The 24,763-nt window shown below is 37.4% G+C and overlaps 1 protein-coding gene across 3 annotated transcripts in view; it reads left to right on the plus strand.

The window, feature by feature from the left end:
* NBAS (NBAS subunit of NRZ tethering complex) overlaps positions 1-24,763 on the plus strand; it is a 317,777-nt gene that overhangs the window by 122,831 nt on the left and 170,183 nt on the right. For all 3 annotated transcript variants that reach the window (XR_013349722.1, XM_077844073.1, XM_077844072.1), the window contains exons 23-28: positions 1,962-2,115; positions 6,760-6,945; positions 8,427-8,600; positions 15,306-15,439; positions 21,546-21,608; positions 23,861-23,983. Coding sequence is in view for 2 of the 3 variants with exons in the window: in XM_077844073.1 (XP_077700199.1) it covers positions 1,962-2,115; positions 6,760-6,945; positions 8,427-8,600; positions 15,306-15,439; positions 21,546-21,608; positions 23,861-23,983 (834 nt within the window). In the remaining variant the exon portion in view is untranslated. The remainder of the gene's footprint in view (positions 1-1,961; positions 2,116-6,759; positions 6,946-8,426; positions 8,601-15,305; positions 15,440-21,545; positions 21,609-23,860; positions 23,984-24,763) is intronic.

Below are 24,763 nucleotides of genomic sequence, written 5' to 3' on the forward strand. Positions count from 1 at the left end.
CCGCAGCTTGGTGGAGAGTAAGAAAGCTCATCCTGGGCAAAATCTTGTGAAATCTGAGATTTGAAGAATAAACAGGATTTAATTTAGCCCAAGGGGGAGAACAAGTTTGGTAAAAGAGAGGAAGGGATGTGTTCTGAGAGAGAAAGCATGTTGGCAGAAGGCTCAAGGCAATGTCTCCTTCAAGAACTAAAGATAAAGACCTGCCTTGTTGAAGTAACCAGAACAAAAGTGAGATTGGCACCAAGATGAGGCTAGAATATTTTACGGCAGGTTACAGGCTATAAAAATAGGCATGGGGATGATAATAACATCAGGTTTCCGTTTTTAAAAAGATAATTTTATTACCTGAGGAGATCCTGAATTCAGTTTTGAGTTTGTTGCATTTGAGGTGCCTGTGAAACATTGAAGACGAATAGAAGGATTTTGGGGCTTCTGAGTAAAGTATGGGGTTAGGGGTCAAATAGGGTGGTTGTTGTAGTGCTTGTGGTAGCTGATGCTTTGGAGTCACAGGTGAGACTGGGAGAAAGCTGCAGTGGGGAGGAGCCAGGACCCAGGGGTCAGCTGGAGGAGGCTCTTCCGCCCCAGATGACCCAGAAGGAGCCTCCAGGACGATGAGAGAAGGTGGCCCACACTCCATACTGCAGTGAGGGAAGCCTGTGTCTGGAAGAAGAAAGCAGTGAAACTCTATCAGTGCTGAGAGGAAGATATTAAGGACTGAAAAAAATATCAAAGGACCTCAGAGTTGCTCCTGGGTACTTTTCCCTGCTGAAATGGGCAGCTGTAAAGATTTCAGGGGGCAGTGTGAGTTTTTTCATGGCAGCGATGGAGAAAAACCACTGGTCAGAATATTAATGGCAGTTGTGAGACTAGCTGGGTAAAGGGCTACCAATTATAAGCGCAATAGGTTGTCTGAGGCCTTGGGTGTGCTCATACATTATAGCTACTAATAATTCCAATAAAAATAATACCTGTAAATAAAAAATTAAGCACCTCCTCTGTGCCAGATGATATTCTCTGTGTACTTAATTTATATTATTGTGAATACTCGGGCATAGTATCCTACCCATTTTATGTGGATAAAATGAATCTAAGATTAGATTGAGCTCAGTACTTTATGCAGAATTTTAACCGAGAGCACCTGTCACTTGCTGCTGGCTGGCTTGAATGAACGATGTCCCCTAGTGGAGCACAGCAGTTTTCCGTAGGTTGCTCTCTACTATCTTGGTTTAAGTCCTTATTTTAGTCCTTTGATTATGGAGGGGAATTCGCCAGGCTCATTCTCTTAAAGATTCCTCACAATTTGTGATCCCCAGGCTATTATCATTCTGTACATTCCTCTTGGTATTCTTTTTTTAAAATTTTTTAAATTTTTTTTTAATCTATAGTGAGTGGCACAGAATAGGTCTGCATTTTGCAGATGTCAGTGTAGTACTACATTCCTGATGCCTACTAACAGTATATTATTGATGTAAATAAGGCATATTTCCTTTGATTTTTATGAACTTCCAAAACAGTTTTTCTGAGTTTATATTTGAGTTAGAATCACCTGGAGGTGTTTTTCCTAAACAGGGCCTGGCTGGCCATCACAGGTAATTTTGATTTAGTATGCCCACGGCAGGCACCCAGCCATGTGCATTTTGTAAAAGCCTCCAGGGGTGATTTTGATTTTGTTAATGTGTATTTGATTGATTTGTGGCATAGCTGTTGTGATTTACTGTCTGTTCTGATTTTTTAAATTGGGAAAACTAATAGGAAAATAAATTAAGCATCCCCAAAATGTCCCATTTATCTTTAAGTGTGCCTGCAGGTATGGGAAAGCACAGACACACAAACACCCCTGCCCTCGCCCCCATGCATATTCTCTGTCTCTCTAACCATGCTTATCTCTGTCTTTCAGAAAATTCTGTTTTTTCTTCCTGGCATTCCAGTAAGTTACTAATTGTTCCTTTTGTGCTTTGCAGAATGGTGGTTGAACCGAGTCTCCAGGATGAAAGTGAATTCTTGTATGCTGCACAGCCTGAGTTACTGAGGTACAGGACACCACAGCTCACAGTAGAGAAGGTTATGGACTGGTATCAGACCAGAGCCGAGGAAATAGAGCATTATGCTCGACAGGTGAGGGAAGAATGGCAGCTGCTCCTCAGTGATGCCGGCAGTGCCACGTTGGGTTCTTAGGATTCTGTGCATGTAGTGGCAGCCGACCGTGGTGCCAGGGATTGTGTGGTTAGTTTGCAGAGATGAAATGGATATTTCTTATTACTTTTGTTCTTTCATCCTTTGCCTCAGAAGCTTTTGTGGCTTTTTTGGGGATTCTTAAAGAGCAAATACATATAAGAAAAATTGTTCAATACCTTTCTCTAAAATGTGAGCTGCAAAATATGGCACATACTGTCTGAGATTTTCCATATATTTTTAATAGGCTTAATACCATATTGGTTGAAAAGACTGTATCAACCCAGAAATACTTGATCGGGTTCCCTGTCATACTGCAGTAACGCAGTTGATTTTTATTTTGCTTTTTAGGAATCTTGTTTGAGGCTCTGTCTTTAATGTTTTCCTTAAGTCTAAGCCTAATTCCCCTCAGTTCCCCTGTGCCTTTATGGAGCTGCGCAAGAACTGAATCAGGCACTGTGGAAGAGAGAGAGGAGGATGTACTGAAGCTTAGGAGGTCTGAATACTAATCTTAACTCTTCCACAAGTGTGCCTCGTGACTCTGAGCCTGCTGCTTACCTTTCCTGCACGTTAATTTTTTTCATGGGGTTGGTTCTTCTACCAAGGTCAGTGAGAACAAAGAAAATGGACATTACAGAACATTAAAAATTCTGCAAATTGGGCAGCCCCGGTGGCTCAGCAGTTTCGCGCCTGCCTTCAGTCCAGGGCCTGATCCTGGAGACCCAGGATTGAGTCCCATGTCGGGCTCCCTGTATGGAGCCTGCTTCTGCCTCTGCCTCTGCCTCCCCCCCCCCCATGTGTCTCTCATGAATAAATAAATCTTTTAAAAAAATTCTGCAAATTGAGGGCCCTGCAAATGTAAACAGTAGTTGTCTTCATCTTAGGTAACAGAAGTTGGCAATTCAGAGCAAAGAATGGCAGGATGCAGTTTGAAATCTCATTCAGGGTCTGGCCAGTGGATACTTTTTTCTTTCTACTTGCAGTCTTGGCTTTGGACCACCTATTCAGGACCACCTACCATCAGTTTTTCATTTGACAGGAAGGGTGATTCCAAAGGTTCTGAGGAGCACCATTCCTGTGGGAAGGAATTTACACCCTTTTGTTTACATTTCTATTTAGTAATTGCCAAGACCTGTGTCTCCATTTGATAGCCTTGAATTTCTGCTTCATCTGACTCCTACTTTTAATATTCATAGACTTGAAGAGGAGTTCTTTGTTGGAGCTGATGGTAATATTATAGAACAATTTTTTTTTCCCCTGGGGTGGGGGGTGGGTCAAGAATATTGATGATTGACTCTCCAGGTCTTTAAAGATGGCTAAGGACCATCATACATTTGAAAGTCTTTTAGAATCCTGTTATTGGGATGAGAAGAATCTCTGGAGGTGCTCTAGTCTAATTCCCAATGTATTCTTTGTACCTTGAATGATAATGATGTGTCTGTGTAGATTTTGTAGATTTATTGATTGTAACAAGTGAACCACCCTGGTGGGGACTGTAGATACTGTGGGTAGGTGTGGGTAGAGTCTCTCTGGAAAGTGGCTATACTTTCTGCTTATTTTTTGCTGTCCACACTGCTCTAATAAGTAAAGTCTATAAAATATAAATAGGGAACTGTAAAGCTTTCTAAAATTAAAAAAATTTTTAACAGTCTAGGAATAATTCCTCAACATCTTGAATTCATTTTTGGGGAATTAGGAGTAATTATAAAGAAAAGTGATTTGGGGGTGCTTTATTTAGCTGCCTTGTATTCTTTCATCTCTTTATATAAAAACATTTCTAATAGAAGTATTATTCTTCAGCTTCATTTTATTTATTGATGCTTCATGCCGGCTTATGCTACAAAGTGATTTCTAACAGAGTTTTTATCTTTTTCGTTTTTAGAGACTTAATTGATGTGGGACTTCTTTTTCCTTAGTGCCTACAAATGCCTTTTAGCAAAACTTGTTTGTCGGATTAGGAAATGTGTATCATGGTGAAACTTATCTGGTGAGGGCTTGGGGTGTGTGGTATAATTCAAGTTGCATTAGAGCCTGCATTCATTTAAGGTGTCAGTAATTTGGTTTTAAGACATTTTTACCTCAGTAAGTATCTGGGAAAGCAGCAACTTCAGAGTTGATGTTAGGAAAACAAACCTGGTTCACAAAATTTGGTGAGTGTTACAGATGATTAATGTGCTCTGTGTGTTCAAACTAGCACTAAGTTGTGTTGTATGCATCACGTTTTCTTCATGCTTTCTGAAAATTCACCTGATAGTTTTTTTTTTTTAATTGGTATGCAGGGAGATATGAACTGTATTTTTATTACTAGAAATTAGGGGGGGGGGAACCCGAACCTTATCTGTCAAAGTATTACCAGATCACTGCTGTTTTGCCTCATGTCTTAGCTACGTATAGATTTTTTTTCCCCCTGTATTTACTGGCACCATTCTTTGCAACTGAGAATGCATTTCTTCTGTTTTCATTTTACCGGTACCGGTCAGTCCTGTGTCATTGGAGGGCTTTAAGGGTGCTCCACCCTCTTCTTTCCCTTGGGTGTGTTGCTCTCCCCTTCTCTGCTCCTCCCTGCCTGCCACCACCGCATGCCCAGAAGATGATTTTGTTTTGTATTTCACTGGGAAATTTGAGAACTCACTTCTGTTAGTTCTTATTCTTTCTGGCTCTTCCCAGAGGAAGAGGCTTCTTCTCTTGTGTTCTGGCTACTGCTTTCCATACCTATGCTCTGGACTTCACACTCTCCCCTGGTCAGAGCTGTTCTGTGGCTCTTTGCTCTCTCCCCAGTGTCTTCAACCCTTTCAACCCTCCTTCTCTACTCCGTTGCCCTTTTTTTTTTTTTTTTTTTTTTGGTATATAAAGTTCAAACCACTCCTGTTTTACAAATACAACAACAAAAGTAAGGGCCATATTCGCCCTGGCTCTGGTTACAGCTGTCTTCCTTCCATCACAGCCCAGCTCGGGAATAGCCCCCTGTGCTCTTTGTCATCACTTTCTCAGTGATTTCTTACTCCTCATTGGCCTGGAGTCTGGCCGCTGCTGCCACTCTAGGGAAACTGCTTTTTCATGTCGGATTCCCTTCCTCTTGATTACACGTTGTCCTTGGACACCGCTCCTTCCTCGTTCCTGCAGTATCCTCTGCGTGGCTTCTGTCCTACTGTCATGCTTTTCCCCTTGTCCTGGTCTTAGCCGTTCGTTTTAATCTCTGGGTGGCTCTTGTCCTTTGCTTGTCCCTTAAGATTTGCTGTTCCCCCAGGGTGCTGCTCTTGTTACTAGTGGAGAGTCTTCTAATAGTAGTAAGTGCCATTCCCTTAACCAGCCTGCCTTTTTGTTCAGCTCCTTTCCAGTTCGTCATTCAGTAAATACTTACTAAGTATTCTTTCTCAGGCGTGTAAATCTACTTATGACATGCCTCAGTTGAAAATCCTTTGGTACTATTTGCGTTTCAGGATAAACTGCAAGTCCCTTAGCTCAGCGAACAGTGGGCCCCGTTCTGCGGCCCCTCGCCGCTTCTCTAGCCACGTTTCTCATCACTTCGCTTCAGAGCATCTTCTGGGGCTTAGGGAACAAGCTGTACTTTCATGACATGTCATGCATCTCTGCCTTCCATGCTGTTCTCCTGCCCTCCTTCCTTCTTGACCTGCCAGTATGCATGGATTCTTTACCGTGCATTTCAAGTCTTCCTCCCTCAGGGAGACTCTGTGACAGGTTGGGCCTCGTGCCCTCTTCTCTGAGGTCCCACTCACCCTCGCGGTCCTTCAGCTTTTGATTTACCAGGTGACTTTCCCCACGAGGTGGAGAGACATTGAAGGAAGAGACCTCATTTTACTCAGTTTTATATTCCTAACACTTAGGGTGGGGCTCAGTTCAGGGGAGGTCCTCCGTAAATAACCGTAGTCTCGGAATTAGGGAGTAAAGTGAAGAGCACAAGGTGCTGTGAGCTAAGGGCACACGTTAGATGATTTTCTCACCAGAGTTACGTCCTTTCATAAACCTGATCAAGTGATAGGGAGTCAAATTGCTGTGTCCTGAGCATGTCTAGGAAAATCATTCCTCATTTTGGTCTAAGTGAAGTGTAAATATTTGAATTGAGACAGGGAAAGTGTCTACCAGAGTTCATCATTCAGTGAATATTTATTGAATGCTTTTTTATATGGGAGGTGCTATGGAGAGATAGGTACTGAACTGGGATATAAAACCAAAAATTATTGTTTCCGGAGCAGAATGATAAAGAATGATATAGTGAAAATAGAATTAATTTGGCATTATCATTAACCCTTCTCTTCCCTCCCCACTGCTAGTTAATGTTGTGAGCATTAAATTGACAAATATATGAAAACTGCTCTTAAACTGTTAAGCTCTATGAATTTAAGATGGTTGTCTTTTATTATCTTCAGTATTTCTGGGCTGATTCTTTCGAAATAGTTTACTGATCTATTTGATAAAGAACTCTAATGTTTTAATACTAAATGCATGTTACTGATAATATGATTTTATGTAAGGTGATTAGCAGAATTAGATTGTGTCCTGCAGGCTTTTATTGTAGAAGATGTGGGAAACACAACACTCAGATGTACTGTCGCCTTTCCATTTCAGGTTGACTGCGCGTTGTCACTCATTCGACTTGGAATGGAGCGGAACATTCCTGGTTTGCTGGCTCTCTGTGATAATTTGGTTACTCTGGAAGCTTTGGTTTATGAAACTGGGTGTGATTTAACCCTAACCTTGAAAGAACTCCAGCAGATGAAAGACATTGAAAAACTAAGACTACTGATGAATAGTGTAGGTTTTATTTTAACTTTCTTCTTAAGCATTCTGTATGTACTTTGATTAATGTGGGTCTCAAAGCTAAAGATAAAATGTCCTCTAAACCTGAGCATTTAGTAAATAAAGGAAGGTTTCTTGACTTAAAAAAAAAAAATCCAATCTTTGAGTACATTAGTGAAAGCATCCTTAAATTATTTTGGCTTTTCTTGTACCTTCCTTGCCCTTTATTTGTACTCCTCTATATAGAACTTTTTTTTTCTTTCAGCTAGACATATTTCTAAACTAGCTGGCCATTCTAGTAATTGTGTTTCTAGTCCTTCACTATGTTAAAATTCACAATCACTTAGAGATTTCACTTACACAGAAGTACTGGATAGAGTTCAGAGGGCTGGGTACTTGTGTGAAGAAAGCATCTTGGCTTGGGGCTTCATAATTTTGGGATAATTTGCTCAGAGAATTTGCTCAGAAAGTACGCTCTCCCATATCAGGACCTGGTTTCTGCTGAGCCCACTGAACAGAGAGACATCTTTAAGACCAGACTGATGGGGCCGCTGGGTGCCAGCTGTCAAGGGATGCCCCCTATAGTCTTTTGCTTTACTACAGTCTTTTACTCCACCCCGCAGAGGGGAGGAGTCACGGCTGCCCAATGTACTATTTTCTCCCTGACTTGACTTCTCTTCTCTCCTCTCTTCTCCTCTTTTTTTATTTTTTTCTTTATTTCTTTCTCACATACTTTCTTTTTCATCTTCCTTCCTTTTCCCTTTCGTCATCTTTCTTCCTCTGCCCCTTCCTTCCCTTTCGCTTAGTAATTTTTTCCCCCTGATAACCCACCCAGTGAAAATTGATTTGGGTTATAGGTAGGACTCCTCTTACTAGATTAAGATGTATCTTCTGGGGTAAATAAAAGAAAGAATTGTGTAATGTCAGGCAGAATGAGTATAATCATGTGTGTCATTTAGAGTTTTGTGAAGGTGGATGTAAAGGGGTAAAACAAAATAGGAAAAGGAAGGGAGAGGTTCTGGGGTTTTTATATAGGAGATGGTTCTCAAGTGGTTCCTTTCTAGAGCCTTTTAGTGTTTCTCTCTCTGCTTCCATCTATGGTCAGTCTCTCTCTCTCTGCACGCACGCACACACACACACACACACACAACATAGTTTTGGGGGTAGAGCCTCTCTTTGCTCTGAAAGACTCATGTTGAAGTAGTAGTAGTAGCATGTTTGTCTTCCAGACCTAGGCTTAGACTGTGAGGAATCCAGAGTGATCATTGTCCTGCTGCTGGATGGACCGAAATGCTATTAGCTCTACTAGCCCCAAGCCTAAGGTGATTCTCCTGCTCCCTCTCAGCCTACCTGGGAGACAGGAAATGGAGTGCCTGTTTTAAAAAGTGTTGGGCTTCCACTGTTTAACATTAGTCTGATTAGCTGTGAGCTTTAGAATTTGTTGTCTAGTATGATCAGGTATTTAATGTGTTTGTTTTGGTTAATTGTATTTTCAGTGTTCGGAGGACAAGTATGTGACAAGTGCCTACCAGTGGATGGTTCCCTTTCTTCATCGTTGTGAGAAACAGTCTCCTGGTGTGGCTAATGAGCTATTAAAAGAATATTTAGTAACTTTAGCTAAAGGGGACTTAAAATTTCCCTTGAAGATATTTCAGAATTCCAAACCAGATGTAAGTAAAAACTCTGACTTCTTAAAAACCTCTGCACTTCTTCCTCTGCAAAATTAGATTTTGTCAGTTTGTTATAATAGGCTTTGTAAATAATTTCCCATTAAACAGAAAAGGAAATGGTTGTCATATTATTATTTTATTTTATTACTTAAATTTTATTTAAAATCAATTAATTATCATAGTGTATTATTAGTTTCAGAGGTACAGTTCAGTGATTCATCAGTTGCATATAACACCTAGTGCTGATTACGGTCAAGTGCCCTTCTTAATGTCCATCATTAGTTACCCTGTTCCCTCACTCTCCTCCCCTCCAGCAGCCCTCAGTTTGTTTTCTAGAGTTCAGTGTCTGTTATGGTTTGCCTCCCTCTCAGTTTGATCTTATTTTTTTTCCCCCTATATTCATCTGTTTTGTTTAAATTCCACATATGAATGAAATCATAGGTTGTCATGTTATTCTTTAAACAAGTTTCTATTCAGTCAAATGATTTTTTGGAAGTTCTTATGTTTATTTTATTTACTCCAAAGTTTGTTGACTTTCTGTTATACTGATTATATATATTAATATGGATCATAGTTGATAGATACTGAATTCTTGCTATAGACAGACACTGTATAAGTGTTAACTCATTTAATCCTTATAACAGTCCTAAGAGGTGGGTATTTTTATTAAGAATTGGAGAGGATGAAAAATTGTGATATAGAATGGGTCACATAATAAGGAATGGAAGCTGGGTTCATGCATAGGTATTCTAATTTCACAGCTGTGTTCTTCACCATTAAGCTTTACCCAAACACCAATAGAAGAAGAAAAGATTCTTGCCCTTTAGGACCTTCAAAATATTCATGAAAATCTTTAGGATCTCATAAAGAAATCTATAACTATTGTTAATAATTTTTATAATTGCTAAAGAATACTTTATAGTTGACTCTCCAACAATACAGAGTTGAGGGGCACCAACCCTACCCTTATGCAGATGAAAAAATCTATGCATAATTTTCGACTCCCCCCAAATTTAACTATCAGCAGCCTACTGTTGACCTTACCAATAATGTTAAACAGTTGATTATTTTTACAAAAAAGTAACCTAGAGAAAGGAGAATGTTATTAAAATCATAAGGAAGAGAAAATACATTTACAATACTGTGCTGTATTTATAAAGAAACAATTGGCTTGTAAGTGGACCCACACAATTCAAGGATCAACTGTATTTATAGCCTGTACTTCTATAGAATTCAAATTGTTCAGATTCACTGGCAGGAAGTAATTTTATTAAGTGCAGCATACTTTTTACCAAGTAAATAACCTCTTAATTTAACCATAAATCAAATATGCTGTTTCAAGTGACAGTGGCTCCCTTTATATTGGAGGAGGCTCAAGCAGGATAGCACGGTCACTGTAAGCCACTGACTGACTTTGTAGTGAGATTCAAAGCGTTGGATTGGGTTTCAAGCAGAAGCCATTTAAGGCCTCTTCCAATCCTAAATTCTAATTGAGTGCATTTCCTTGGGCTAGCCTGTGTAGCAGTCTGAAGTCTTCTGAAGTATATGGTTACAGACCATGTAATCAAGATAAAAAAGAAAGCATTGCTTAGCTAACCTTACACATTTTTTGGTTTCTGAAAGGGTTGTCAAGAATGTATCTGTTCTTTGGCTATTTAAAATTTTCCATCTTCTCATAAGCAGTTCCTACTTAGTATTCTATTCTGATTTCGAATTTGGTGTGGTTTGCTGTGAGCCGAGGGTGGGTTGCTTATGACAGCAGAATACTATGTGAGAAGCAGGATGGATTGAATATGAATGTTTTATGAGTAAGAAAGAAGTGACTTTAAATTCCTTCCAGTAATCTTGTTTGTGATACTTCTTCCTTACAGAGTCTTGTAAATCCTTTGTATGTCGTCAGCTTTTTGTTGTTTTTACTTGGCAATTTAGCATGTGCCTTTTGAATAAAACATATAGCCATTTGCTTTTGTTGAAATATGTAAACATCAAAGCAGAAATGGTGGTGTTGGGCTTTTCCTTAACAATCCATCCTCTTTATTCTTATCAATATTATCTTTCTACAATGGAAATTTGATAATGTTGTGATCTATAGGAAACCAGTGTCTGCAAGGTAGATGTTGGGCTCTCTAGAGTGGCTTTAGAAGGTTCTTTGTGGTCTGCTTCCTATCTGCCTCTTTAGCCTTATTTCCCTCTGAGTATGAATGTGCTAGTTTACTCACATTGAACTTCTCACCCTGTCTTCATGCTGTCAGGTCTTTCTTACCTTTTTATGTTTTTATAGACTCTTTCCTTTGTTTGGGATGGTCAGCTTCTCTTTCCTTCCTTTTATAGACCCCTACCTGATAAAAATCCTGCTGTCTAAGATTTCCTCTTCTGGGATACCTGTGACTTATCTGTGCCATGACAGGTCTTGTTCTTGCCTCTGTAATAACCCACATCACACCGTGTCAATTAATGTTCATGTGTTTGCTTCCCCTCCCTTTGTTTCCTCTGTGTGTTCCCTATGTCTCATGCATCTGTGTTACCAAGGAGTCTTGCAAAGAGCAGTTGCTCAGGAAATTTTGTCAGGGCAAATGACGGGCGAATGATTGACCCTGGGTTTCATTTATGATGCCCCAGATCACTTGATTACATTTATTTGCTTTATTAGGATTGCGCTCCGAGCACTGTTTTTATTTTATTTTACTTTACTTTATAAAAAGAACAAACCTTGAATCTGCCATGAGTCACGTACAGAGTGTTTGTAGTAATATAACAGGAGCAGTGATTTCTGTATCAGACAGCTTAGGCTGAGTTAGGCTGCATTAACCAAATGATCACTAAATCTGAGTTGGTGGAACAGCAGATACTCATTTCTCACAAGCACTGTATAGGCTGTGGTTGGGCTTCTGGGCTTCATTCCAGGACTTGGCTAAAAGGGCTGGCCTGTTTTCTAAGGTGTGGCACAAGAGAAGGAACAAAGTAGAACCACACAGTGACTCTTAAAGCTCAGTTCAAAGTGCATCAAGTGACAGCCTCTCACGTTTCACAGGCTAGAGGAAGGCTGTGGCCAAGCCTGTTGTTAATGAGGCAGGAAGGCATAATCCTTCTTGGGGAGTGAATACTTGGGAACATAAGACAAACACTTATTTGTCCTTTTAACTGGAGCATACGCCTCAAACTCTTCCTCTCCTTCCTAACATCCTGATTTTAAGCACTCATCTGTGATTTTAAGCTGTTGCTCTTTACTTACATGATCCTTTGGGAAGCGGAATTTGTGAAGGAACTTGGGCAAGTCTAGATGGAGGTGATTTGGAAATAAAATATTCTGCCTTTTTGTTCATGGTCTTCCATACAAAAAGATTTTTTTTTGTTGTTGTTGTTTTTTTCTCTGTGTATGGGAACTATGGACTTAAAAATAATACAGTTTTCTAGGCCCAACCCAGATACAGTGTATTAGAATTTGGGGTGTATGGATCTGGAATATGCATTTGACAGTTTATCCAACGATTCTGTTGGAAAGCTACTTGATATGTGTTGCAAATAAGTGCCACTCTTGTTTTGCTGATCCTCCAGTTCTCTTAGTGGTGAAGGTCACTTTCATCTGATCAGGAATTGAACTGTTTCAAGTCTCCCATGTCCCGTAGTGCAGTACTCCAGGGCCCTGAGTTTGGAAGCCCTGGGTGCTGACCTAGGCCTGTATCCCAGCAGTGGCATAGATGGGGAAGTCTACTTAACACTTTACACTCCTGCCTGCAATTTCCTGCTTGCCCACTTTGGGCCCACACTCCGCAGGGAATTGAAAAATGCTTCTGGAACCATGCTGTTCAGCACGATGGCCTCTAGCCATGGGTGGTTATATAAAGTAAAATAATAAAACTAAAAATTCATTTCTTTAGTCTCACTAGTTTTCTGTTATTTGTAGGTTTTTTTTTTTTTTTTTTGTAATTACAAGTAACGCTACAATGAATAATCTTGTTCATATGTGTTTTTGTGTCTTCGGTATGCTTTCAAGGTGTATTCCCAGAAGGGGCTTCCTGAGCCTAAGGTGAGGGACGTGTTGGTATTGCCAGATTTCTCTCCAGAGGGCTTGGTTCCGTTGACATTCCCACCAACCGTGTGGGAGCATGCCTATTTCTCCACAACTTTGTGGACAAAATTAGTTGCCATATTTAAAAATTTTTGCCAGTGTTATTTATAGGTAAAAACTGGTATTTCAGTGCTGTTTTGATTTACATTTCTTTAATTATGAGTGAATTAGATCATTTCCTCATATATATGAGGGGATTATCTCTTTTTTGGTAAATTGTCCATCCGTGTCTTTCCCCCACTTTTCACTTGGGTTTTTGTTCTTTTGTGATTTAATTTTGTAGAAATTCAGATTTACTGGTGTACTTAGCCCTCTTTTTTTTGGTGTGTATTGTGTGTATTTCTTCCAGTTAGTAGGCAGTCTCCTGACTTTATTTATGGTGATTCGTGTCAAGCAGAATATTTATCTATGTGTAGTCAAATTGAGCAGTCTTTTGGAGTAAATTCTTTTGTATGATGAGATGTGGCTCAAAAATTTTTTCCCCAGATGGCTCCCTAGCTGTCCCAGCACCATTTATTAAAAATGTTGTCTTTCCTTGAGTGATTTGAGATTCCACCTTTGTCATATACCAAATTTCAAGTTGTTGGTTAGTCTAATTCTAGAGTTTTTATATTGTTACTGGTTTTTCCATACTCTAGGAACATGTTTTTATTTAATGTTTTATTTATTTAGATTTTTTTTTTTTTTTTTTTTTTTTTTTTTTACTATTTATTTATTTGGGTGAGAGAAAGCAAGCAAGCATGGGGAGAGACAGAAGGGCAGGGAGATGGACAAGCAGACTCTGCGCAGAGTGTGGAGCCCCATGTGGGGCTCAGTCTCACTCCTGAGATCATCACCTGAGCCGAAATCAAGAGTTAGACACTTAACCGACTGAGCCACCTAGGCTCCCTTAAGAGCACAATGTTTTAATTATAGAGAGATTTTATGTGTTTTTAAAGTCTGATAAGGGTAATATTCCTCTGTAGTTTTTCCCCTAGGTTTTTGTGTGTGTGTGTGTGTATTTAAAGATATTCTTATATGTTTGTTTTTCCATCTGAACTTTTATAACAACTTGGCTAATTCCATAAAATAACTTGTTGATATATTTACTGCGATTATATTAAAATTATAAATTGGCAAGACCAGTATCTTTATAATGGCTTCTGCTTCAGTTGGTTTTCTACATTACTCCTTTTCATTGAAACTGGTTTCAGTTTTTTCATTTTCTTATATGAGTTGTTGATTACTATAGTTTTCCTCCATGTCTCCCATTCTTCCTGTATGTGAAATTTTTCTGCAGGACTGTGAGAGCCCATGTTGCTTAGTATGGGCTCTGGAGCCGGTTGTGTGTATTTGATTCCTGGCCTGACCAGGACCAACTTCGTGCTTTGAGCAAGTGATGTGTCTTGTCAGTGCCCGAGAGTTCCCCTTCTGTAAAACTGAGATAGAGCTAATATTAACTTTACAGGATGGTTTGAGGAATTAGGAATCAATACATATGAAGCACATAGAAATAGCGCCTGGCACACAGAAATCGGAAAAGTTAACAATTTTAATTTTTAATAATAATTTTTATTATGCTCTGTTCATCTCTGTCTGACACTTTTGCGACCTTGGATAACTCTGTCAAATGTCAATTTTCTTAACACCTTGAAGAAATGTATATAACTCCTTTAACCCTGCTACTTCAGAAAACTTCATTTCCCTGTAACCTTGACTATTTCTTCTTCCCGTCCATTGATGTGGTTTTTCTACTGAGAAGATGCCTTTGTTTGGCAGCTTCTGTCCGTCACTTTCTTAATCTGGTTTTGTGAGTTTATACTAAAATGTTGAAAACCACTAGATCTTTATTATGGAAATTACTTGAAACTTATTTTGTCATTGAATAGGGCTCTAAGAATACAGTTTCAACTTTACATTTTGGTGTCTTTGGTAATAATGTAAGCATTCTTCATGTATTAATTTTAATCCTCACAACAATGGTGTTAGGAAGATATTAGTATCTAATTGTAGAGATGAGAAGACAAGGCACAAATACAGTATTTTTATATCCCGGAAAATAAGAGAGTCTGGTTTGTGATGGGAAATGTGTATCCTGTAGAGACAGTGACCCATAGTAGCCAGCTTTCTGCATCAGAGTGTGTTCTGTGATTTGAATATTACTGCATTGCAATGTGACTTCTTCTGAATAGAATGTCAGTACTGTTTAGTTACATGACTAATATATAATGCATACTGAAAAATAGTAGATTCAAACATCTCTGAATAGTAGTTAAGGAATTTTATATATTTTTGTAATTGAAACACATAAAATTTGGCTTTAGGGTTAGAAATATTTTTAATGAATTGCCTTTTTAATTCACTGTGTTTCTTCTATCTACTTGATCCTGAATGGGTCATAAATTGAAGAATCTGTTTTTAGCAGATGCAAAGCTTATGGGTACAAATTATCTTTTCTAGCTGATTCTGTAATTAAAATGTGATTTCACTTAGAATTATTAAAGACCCCAAAAGTCTGTAAGCTAAAGAAAAGTCAAGATTTGTTTTTGCAACTGATTAATTGCACTATTTAATATTCTATTGACAGTTTACTAGGCTATGGAAAAACTGACTGTAAATCTACTGACGTTTAGTACTGCATGCTTTATTTTCTCTAGCTGCAGCAAAAAATTATCCCTGATCAGGACCAACTGATGGCAGTAGCTCTAGAGTGCATCTACAATTGTGAACGGAATGACCAGCTGTCTCTTTGCTATGACATACTAGAATGTCTTCCACAAAGAGGATACGGGTAAGAACCCACAGCATGAGGGTCTTATTGTTGTGTTTTCATCCTAACAGCTAACACGAAAATGTTGCTTCCCTGAGTGTTCATTTGAGAGAGTTTTGGGAATATAAAAAATATACAGGGAAGAAAATGGAATCATCTGCACACCTGTTGCCTAGAGATAAACTTTTGTTTTTCCAGCAGTCTCTGAGCAGTCACTATAATCTTGTCAACTGTGATAAATTATCCGATAAAATACAAAAATATCACCACCACCACAACAAAAAAATACTTTGCTTTTAGTGGATAGACCATGAGATCTCTGTTTTGTGTTTCTAATTAAGAGTTTTTGTATTTATGGGTTTGTGATCGTCTGTGAATTATTTGTTTTGGGGCCTTGTCTATAATAATCGTGTTTAAGTGGTAATGTATGAATATACATCATTTTATTTTACTTTAGTTTTCTTTCAGTTTTATTGAGATATAATTAACATGCAGCACTAAGCTTGCGGTGTTTGACACGATGATGATGTACATAGGTCGTGAAATGACCTCTGTCAGTTTAGTTAACATGTGTTGTTGCCTACAGATAGAAAAAAAAAAAAAAGAAAATTTTTTTTTTTTTTACCTCATGATGAGATCTTTTACTCTCATAGCAACTTTCAAGGATAACATATAGCAGTGTTTTGGTTGGTTTCAGTTGGTTTCTCAAGTTGTTCCTCAATTGCAACATGTACGTTATAAGTCACCAAAGTATATTAGGTTCCCTGTACTTACTTATCTTATACTTGGAAGTTTATACCTTTTGACCACCTTTATACGGTTCCCATGTCTCCCACTCCCACCCCAGATTAACCACAAATCTCATCTTTTCCTATGAGTTTATTGTTGTTTTTTGTTTTTTGAAGATTGCACATATATGTAAGTGAGATCATCATACAGTATTTGTCTTTCTTTGACTTGTTTCATTTAGTATAATGCCCTCGAGGTCTGTCCATGTTATCATAAATGGCAGGATTTCCTTCTTTTTTTATGGCTGAATTGTATTCCACTGTGTATATATAATTAGCACATTTTCATGATTCATCTGTTAATGGACACTTAGGTTGTTTCTAATAAGTCTTGGGTGGTTTGACTAATGCTGCTCCCTCTCTCTCTTCTAAGGAAATTTATGTATTTTGTGAAATGAATGATAGAAATTACCAATTTTGTACTCCATTGTGAAATAATTATTTCATGCAGTCACTAATGGTACTGCAATCAGGTGGGTGGAAGGTTGATGGGTAAAGGATATTTGCATGGTACCAAAGTATTTCCTCAGCAACTTTTTTTTTTTTTTTTTTTTTGGTCATTTCAGAGGGGAAATTTGGCTTTCTCAAGTAGAAGTCTAACTGCTATCACCTTTATTCAAGCTACCAAGTGTGGTATCACAGTCAGCCTGGTGTCACATGCTTCCTGCTGAGATACAGTATGAAGTAAAGTTGTTCACTCTTAGTCCAATCAGTCTTTTGGGCTGAACTTCAGTTTTACAGCAAATGCAGGGTCTAGGGGAACAAGTTAAATAACATCATGAAGGAAACAAATGCAGAGTGGGAGACACTCTATAGGTCACCTGGCCTTCTCACTTTGAAAAGTCCATGTCATGGAGGAAAACATGTTGGAGCTGGGGAGGTGCTGATCTGAAATCAAGGAGTCTGGGGGTACCTGTCTGGCTCAGTCAGGGGAGCATGTGACTCTTAATCTCAGGGTTGTGAGTTTGAGCCCCATGTGGGATGTAGAGATTACTTAGATAAAAAACATAAAATAATAAAATCAAAGGATCCAAAGATACATAATCCTCTCCTATATTGTAACTATAAAGTAATGTAATTGATGAACAACTCTTTGCCGCCCCACCTTCCCTATGCTCGAATACCTGTCTTCTCACAGGAAATACTTGCATAGAACATGTTTTTCTTCTGGTCTTTGCCTGCCTTCTTGAAAACAGCTCCTGTTGTAACTGCAGTTTTAGGATTGTTGACTTCCTTTTATGGAACTCTACCTCCCCGCATACCTACTTCTACTGTTTTTTCAGTGTGGTTAAGGTAGTATTTTCATCCAGTTATGTAAATATTGGTTCTGTAGAGCTGGGTATGATTATATTTCCCTTTTATTCAACGTTTTGTTTTTTCTTTTTTTCTTTTTTTTTGAATTTCCTTTTCTTTTTTTGTTTTGTTTCCATTTATCTCCTCTCTTCTTGAAAGACTTTTTCAATAGAAAACTATTTTCTGTGGTCAAATCTGAGACAAATCTCAGTTCGTTCCCTTTTCCCATTATCCTTCTCTCTCTTTGTTTTGGAACATCCTTCTTGGAATTCCTTTTTCTTGCTTCGATGTGGGTTAATTGTCCTGTATTCTGCATAATGGCCATCCTTTGGTTTTCTGCTCTCTCATGTTATGTATCACCTTTCTGGAATCTCTTCTCCTTCGTTCACTTATTCTATCATTCTGAAGGAACACAATCTTAATAGCTTTCTATCAAAGATTACATAGAGGTATTTTTATTATAAGACTGTCCCATGTCAGAAGGATACCAGAACTGCCCCCTTGACCTTGATAGAAAGTGTGGCTGTGTGTGCAGTTGTAGGTTTATGATCACCTTTCCCTATTCCTCCCCTCCCAGGGTTGTCGAGTTGTCCTACACCGTTGTAAACCACTACTTTGTATATGTCCTTTCTTCCTTTTCAGATATTCTAGTACCTTCTCCTCACCTCTAATGTCCTGAACTATCATAAGGATGTGTTTTATTGTGAGTCTAAATTTGTTGTGTTGTTCATTTAGATAGTCTATTCCAATTTGGAAACTCCTGTCCTGCAGATCTTTGGGAAATTTTCTTATATTCTTTCTTGATAAGTTTCCTTGGTAATATAATTTGTACTCCCTTCCTTTATCTTCCTCCATTTAAAAAAATACTTTTTTCTTTACTTAACTGCCCTTTTTATCCTTTTTCCCACTTTTTGACCTTTTGCTTAGTGATCTGAGAGTGGGCAGCCCAGGTGGCTCAGCCAGTTTAGTGCCACCTTCAGTCCAGGGCCTGATCCTGCAGGCCCAGAATCGAGTCCCACGTCAGGCTCCCTGCATGGAGCTTGCTTCTCCCTCTGCCTGTGTCTCTGCCTCTCACTCTCTCTCTGTCTCTCATGAATAAATGAATAAAATCTTAAAAAAAAAAAAAAAAAAGATCTGGAGTTTCTTCAGTTTTATCTTTTCATCCATCTTTCAAATTTTAAAATTTATTTTGGCTTTCTTATTTAAATCCCAGGAACTTTAAATAAAAGATAGTATCCCAGTTGTTTCAGAGATGCACACCTACCTGTCCTCCCTGCACCACCACTTTCTCACCATGGCCTCTCATTTTTCATATCCTGTTTGTTTGTATCTCTGCCTTTACTTCTAGGGACTTTCTTCCGTGTTGAGTGATTCCCGATCACTAATTTATATCTAAGACATTAAAAAAAAAGCTGATTGGAAGCCATCTAACAGGTTAAAGCCTTTACATTATAGGAGTGCTTGGGAAGTTGTCATGTATGTGAGCATCTAGCTTGTTCTCTTGTTTCAGTTTTGATTTTTTTTGTGTAGGATAATCTTAGAATTGTATTATGTTATAGAAATGTTGGGTAATTTGTAGATCCTTATTATTCATCACCTCACCAGCAAGTCTCAGTACTGACTACCAAGAAGGAATCCAAGCAGTTAGATTTGTCAGTGGTAAGGCTAAATGGAGACCGCAGTAATGCTTAATATGTACTTCTCCTCCTCAGTCTAGGTTTAAGAAATCTTCATATAAGGCAAGGTAAATCACAGAGTGCCTCAGCATGTGTCTATTACTCGGACCTATACAGATATGACCATAGGCTATCTCATGTCCTTTGTAAAGAGCAGGAACAGCAGGTGTGCCTCTGTGAACTGTTGGTCTGAGAGCCATGACTGTCACTAGGCAGCAAAAGGCATTATATGAACCGATTTTGTAGCAAAATGTCATTACCCATCATTTAGAAACCTGAACTCAGTGGTTATCAGGGTGTTAGTAGGAAAATTGTTCTTCCTGGGGGGTGACAAGAGATTCAGAGGCTTCTCTTAATATCTGTGTTAGAGAGCAGAAGTGGTAGGGAGTTTCTTCCTTAAATGACCTCACTAGGAAACTTGATGGACTGTCTTTCAGCTTTGTGCCTTCTTTGTTGTACTTGAACCACCTAGTCAAGCTCATTGACTCCCGAGTAATATGTGTAATTTTTGGAAATAAATGTATTAGACTTTGTTTTTCAGTAAGATAATATAAGCATAAATATCAACTAGAGCTGATCTGTCAATTTTTAAATAGTAATTTGCCTACCATGAAGTATCAATGGAATGATGATATTAAAAGAACATTTTTTAATGTAGACATTATAATTACAGAATTAGTGTGTTTTTGAAGAGTGTGTAGGCTAAGAAATGTCTCTTTTTCTTGGCTTCAGATAAATGATTTTTGATCTAACAGATTTTTTTTTTTTTGTTAACTACAAAAACTGGATTGATACATTCTTTTCCATTTATTTCCTAATGGTTATATTTCACATTATAATTTTCTAAATAACTTATAATTTTAATAGGCTAGTATTAAAATTTGGACTTAAAAATATTTTTCCTGTGGTTCTCTTCATGCCAGGGTCATCAATTTTATTCTGCCTGTGATTAGTTCATTTTTAGTGGTTACATGGTCATTTACCAATGGTAAACTGTTATGTTTTTTCACTATTTAGGAAATGAACACTTACTTAACCTAATTATTTTTTGTGCATCTTATGTAGGTAAGCATATTCCATGTGACTGAGAAAAAACTTTAGTTATTATGTTTATGGATGTCAGTTCACAAAGAAAAATATCTTGTATTCTTGAAAATCAGTGACAAATGTTTATTGTAGAGCCACAAAACATAATTAAAACAGTACTATAGTATGTTAATAGAAGATAGCTGTGACAAGGGACCTTTTGAAGGAGTTTAAATGTAACATACCCAAACTTAACACTCCAGTTCAAGGCCTAAAACCTGGTTTAAAAAGATAGTATGATCTTTGTAAATTGCATGAATAATTGTCAAATAGAGTTAGACCAGGAAAGATTGATAATTTTAAAAATAATGAGTGGTTTTTTTGTTCAAGTTAGGGCGTTTTTAATTTTCTAAATCCAGATGGAGATTCTTATTTGGTCATCTTACTAATAATAGACTCTGAGATCTTGCTGGAATTCATTTGCATTGTTGGCTGGAAAGCACCAGCGAGTGTCAGGTACTGTGGTTCTCGGTTAGGAGCATTCCCTCCATGTTAGTAGTTATGTAGGATTGAAGGATACTTTTAAGTAGCATCTCAGCTTTGTGACAGATCCCTACATTCACTTGTACATGTGTTGTGCCTTAATAAATCTACTCTACTGGCCACATTTTCATTAGTATATGATCCTTTGCCACGATAATGTTTCTCCTAGTTGCCTGTCCACATGCTTCATCAGAAGGGGCTTGCTTTTTTATCTCCTCTACCTTCTAGGGATTATCTAGATAATGGCTGTGCTTCTTTGGGTTCCTTAATATTGGAGTAGATGCAGACGGAATGAGGACAAGGAAGAAGTCCTATATATAGAATCCTAATGGAAACTTCATAGAGGGTGGAAGGGATATAGACAGGCCTAGGAAAAAAACCAATATGCAAGGCTATCCTTCCTACTCTGTTTTACTGGTTAAAAGAATAGAACCAAATGGTGATTTTACCCTTTAATGCTTATTAAAAAAAAAAAAAGACTTAAAATTGATTTCTAATGCTTTGTTGCCTTTTAGCAGAATCGAACTAAAAGTTCTTCAAGAAATAGTTGGCCATATCACACTAATCAGTGATAGAGAATATTCTTCTAGTCCAGTATTTTTTATCTTAATCTCTTGAGTCATGAAAGATGCTGAATGCATTCAGGAAATAAGACTAAAATTTTGCCTGGCAGTCTAAGATAGTTGTACATTAACTATAAGGGAAACATTTCTTTTTTTTTTTTCACGTAATTGAGTATTGTATTTTACATACAAAGGTGTAGTACTAAACCTTAATTTTTTTTTTCTCTTAATCTTTTAGTCATAAAACAGAGGTAACAACAGCTCTTCATGACATGGTAGACCAACTGGAACAAATTCTCAGGTGAGAAAAATGATAGTCTCTTGACTCTGTGCTGATGGAGGAGGTCTGTCCAAGAAATAACTTTCCATATGTCTGGTGGTTGTTTCCAGTTTGACTTCCTATTTATTTGACTCCCTTAGGAGTGAGTTTTCTTAATATAAGCATACTGCTAGCCTGTGGTAAAGTAATAAGAGCCTGGATTTTGAAGACTGGGGGATCTGTGTTCAAATGTAGGCATTGCCATTTACAAACTGTGTGATCTTTGAACCCCGGATTTTCTTATTTATGGATTCTAACTAATGAGATAATGGAATTAACATTAGATTAAGCGTTGAAAGTGCCTCCTACACAGTAGGTACACAAGAAATGTTAGTTCCTGCAGCAATTATTGTATCTGCCAGCAAACAATATTTATTAAACTCCTGACTTCCATTTTTTATTACATTTGATTGAATATCTGGATTAGAGCAAACTGCACGAGAGCCTTCAACTGACTTGGTAATAATATTCTTCACATCAGAATGAAGCACTAAACTTTCTACCTTGGAGCCTGAAATTTCTTATATGCTATTTAGGAAGTCACATGTTGTTTACGAGTATTTTTATGAATATATGAAGATGCTTTAGTGATTTTTAAATATCTGTATTAAAAAAGAAATTTTAGGGATAAGATTTTTTTTCCAACATATAATTATAGAATTATAGGTAATACCATCACTTTATGGTGGTGATATGAATAGTAAAGTATACTGATTTTCAGTCTACTAGTTAGTTTTATTCATTCAATTTAATGAACTTGAGTATAAACATATTTCAAGTTGTCTTTAAGGAAACCATGTCTTTGTGCCACGTCTGTATGTGAGTTGAATGAAGAATTAATTGCTCAGTTTCCTTAGGACTTCTGTTTCCTCCATTTGTAACTACCTGGCTTGCTGCTTGTTACTTTGTGTTCTGAAAGTTATGCATTTTTTTTTTCTTGAAAAACGCTTAATCAAGCTCTTTCTTTTCAAGCTTTGCTTATTTTAGTTTGGCTATGTCTCTCCTTTTCTCAAGGTCTCTAGAAAGTTGAACATAATTTGAATAAAGCTTAGTGGCTTAAGTCAGTATAGATTCATTCCTTACAAATTTGCATGATTACCTTTTTTTCCCCCTAATGAAACTGGGAAGAGTGATCTCAAAAAGATTCAGTGAAATAAGCACAGTATGTTCCCAGATATAACCATGAGTGATCCTGATGTCAGATTGTGCTCTTACTACCTCAAGGAAACAGTTATACCCTGTTGGTTTCTGGATGGTACCCATGTCTTCCGCTGTTTATTTTAAGTTACTGACTTATTTTTTTTCCTGACCTTTTAAAATAAGAACTTTTTATTCTTGTTCCACCTCATAGCTGCTGATTGTTGAAAAATGCTTTAGCATACATGGGATGTCAGGTGACATGACCCATGAAACCTGTCTTTATGAAGAGCTAATGAATTCTAGCCAGTCACATTCTATAAATATAGTTAATTCATAAATGTGAGGTTTGGTGAGGCCAACCATCATATATTTATGATGCTGATAATTAGTGAATGGGATATCTCAAGAAGATTCATAGGAGATAACATTTGTTTCATAGTTTGTGTTTTTATAGATCAGATTCTAGAGAGAGATTGCACCTTGTGATTTTTATGTGGTTCCAATTCTAAAATTGTTTATGCCTTTTTTTTTTTTTTAAGATTGTATTTACTTATTCACGAGAGATAGAGATATAGGCAGAGAGAGAAGTAGGCTCCTTGCAGGGAGCTTGATGTGGGACTTGATCTCCAGACCCAGAATCATGCCCTGAGCCAAAGACAGACAATCATTGAGCCACCCAGGCACCCCTGTTTATTGCCTTTCTAACAGCCTTACATATAACAAATTACTCTGTAGGATTGTTCAGAATTAAAGCTGAGCATTGAAATGATAGATTTGGCTTATTTTACTGATTTGATGCTTTTAGAGTACAGGAAAATAATAAAAAAAATACTTTTAGTTAAAGATATGTCATACTTTTTAAGAAATGGGTTACTGATTCCAAGTACATTGTAATAAAAGTACAGGAAATAAGATCAGATATATAATTGTTAGCTTTGTTGTTGTTGAGAATAATGCAGTGTGTAAAATTGCATCATTCTACACGCTTTTTGTTTTTAGTACTAAACACCTAAGTGCTACTTGTATATTTAAGACTCTTAGACTTTTTTAATTTGGTAGCAAGACTTTAAAAAAAATTCATCTTTCACTTTTAGTGTGTCGGAGCTTTTGGAGAAACATGGACTTGAGAAACCAGTTTCGTTTGTTAAGAACACTCAGTCTAGCTCAGAAGAGGCACGCAAGCTGATGGTTAGGTTGACCAGGCATACTGGTCGCAAGTAAGTAATGAATAAAATTAATTGATATTTGTATATGGTTAAAAATAAATACTGCTTTTTTTTTCTTTTACTTCATTGAGTTATAATTGACCAACACTAAATTACACGTGTTTAAAGTGTAGCAGTTGATAAGTTTTGATATATGTAGATACTCATGAAACCATCTTGCACTGGAGATAAATAAATACGTCACTCTTAAAAGCTTCTTCTTGCCTCTTTATATTCTTCTCCCCTTTGCTTCTCCTCATCACCCCTCAACCTCTCCCCAGACTACTACTGATCTATTTTCTGTTCCTGTATATTACTTTGTATTTCCTATAATTTTATCTAAATGGAATCATCTAGTATATGCTTCTTGTTTGTTTGGCTTTTCCCACTCAGCATACTTAGTTTGTTATTCGTCCATGTTGCATCCTGGATCAATAATTATTCCATTCTTTTTACTGAATAGTATTCCATTTTGGATTTATCACACTTTGTTGACCTATTCACTGGTTCATGGACTTTTGAGTTGTTTTGAGGTTTGTTTTTTATAGATAAATCTATGAATATTTGTATACTATATTCTCAACATTTTTTTATTGTTGTAAATAGAATTATTTTCTTAATTTAATTTTTGGATTGTTCCTCTTGTTTAGAAATGTTGATATAAAAAAAAAGAAATGTTGATATATATTGACGTATATTTTTTTGATTTTGGTATATGTTAAACTTGTGTCTTTCAACCTTGCTGGACTCCCATATTAGTTCCAGTAGGTTCTTTTTTGTTTTTGTTCTTTT

This window comes from Canis aureus, chromosome 12, assembly GCF_053574225.1.
Source record: "Canis aureus isolate CA01 chromosome 12, VMU_Caureus_v.1.0, whole genome shotgun sequence".
In the NCBI taxonomy this organism is placed as follows: domain Eukaryota; kingdom Metazoa; phylum Chordata; class Mammalia; order Carnivora; family Canidae; genus Canis; species Canis aureus.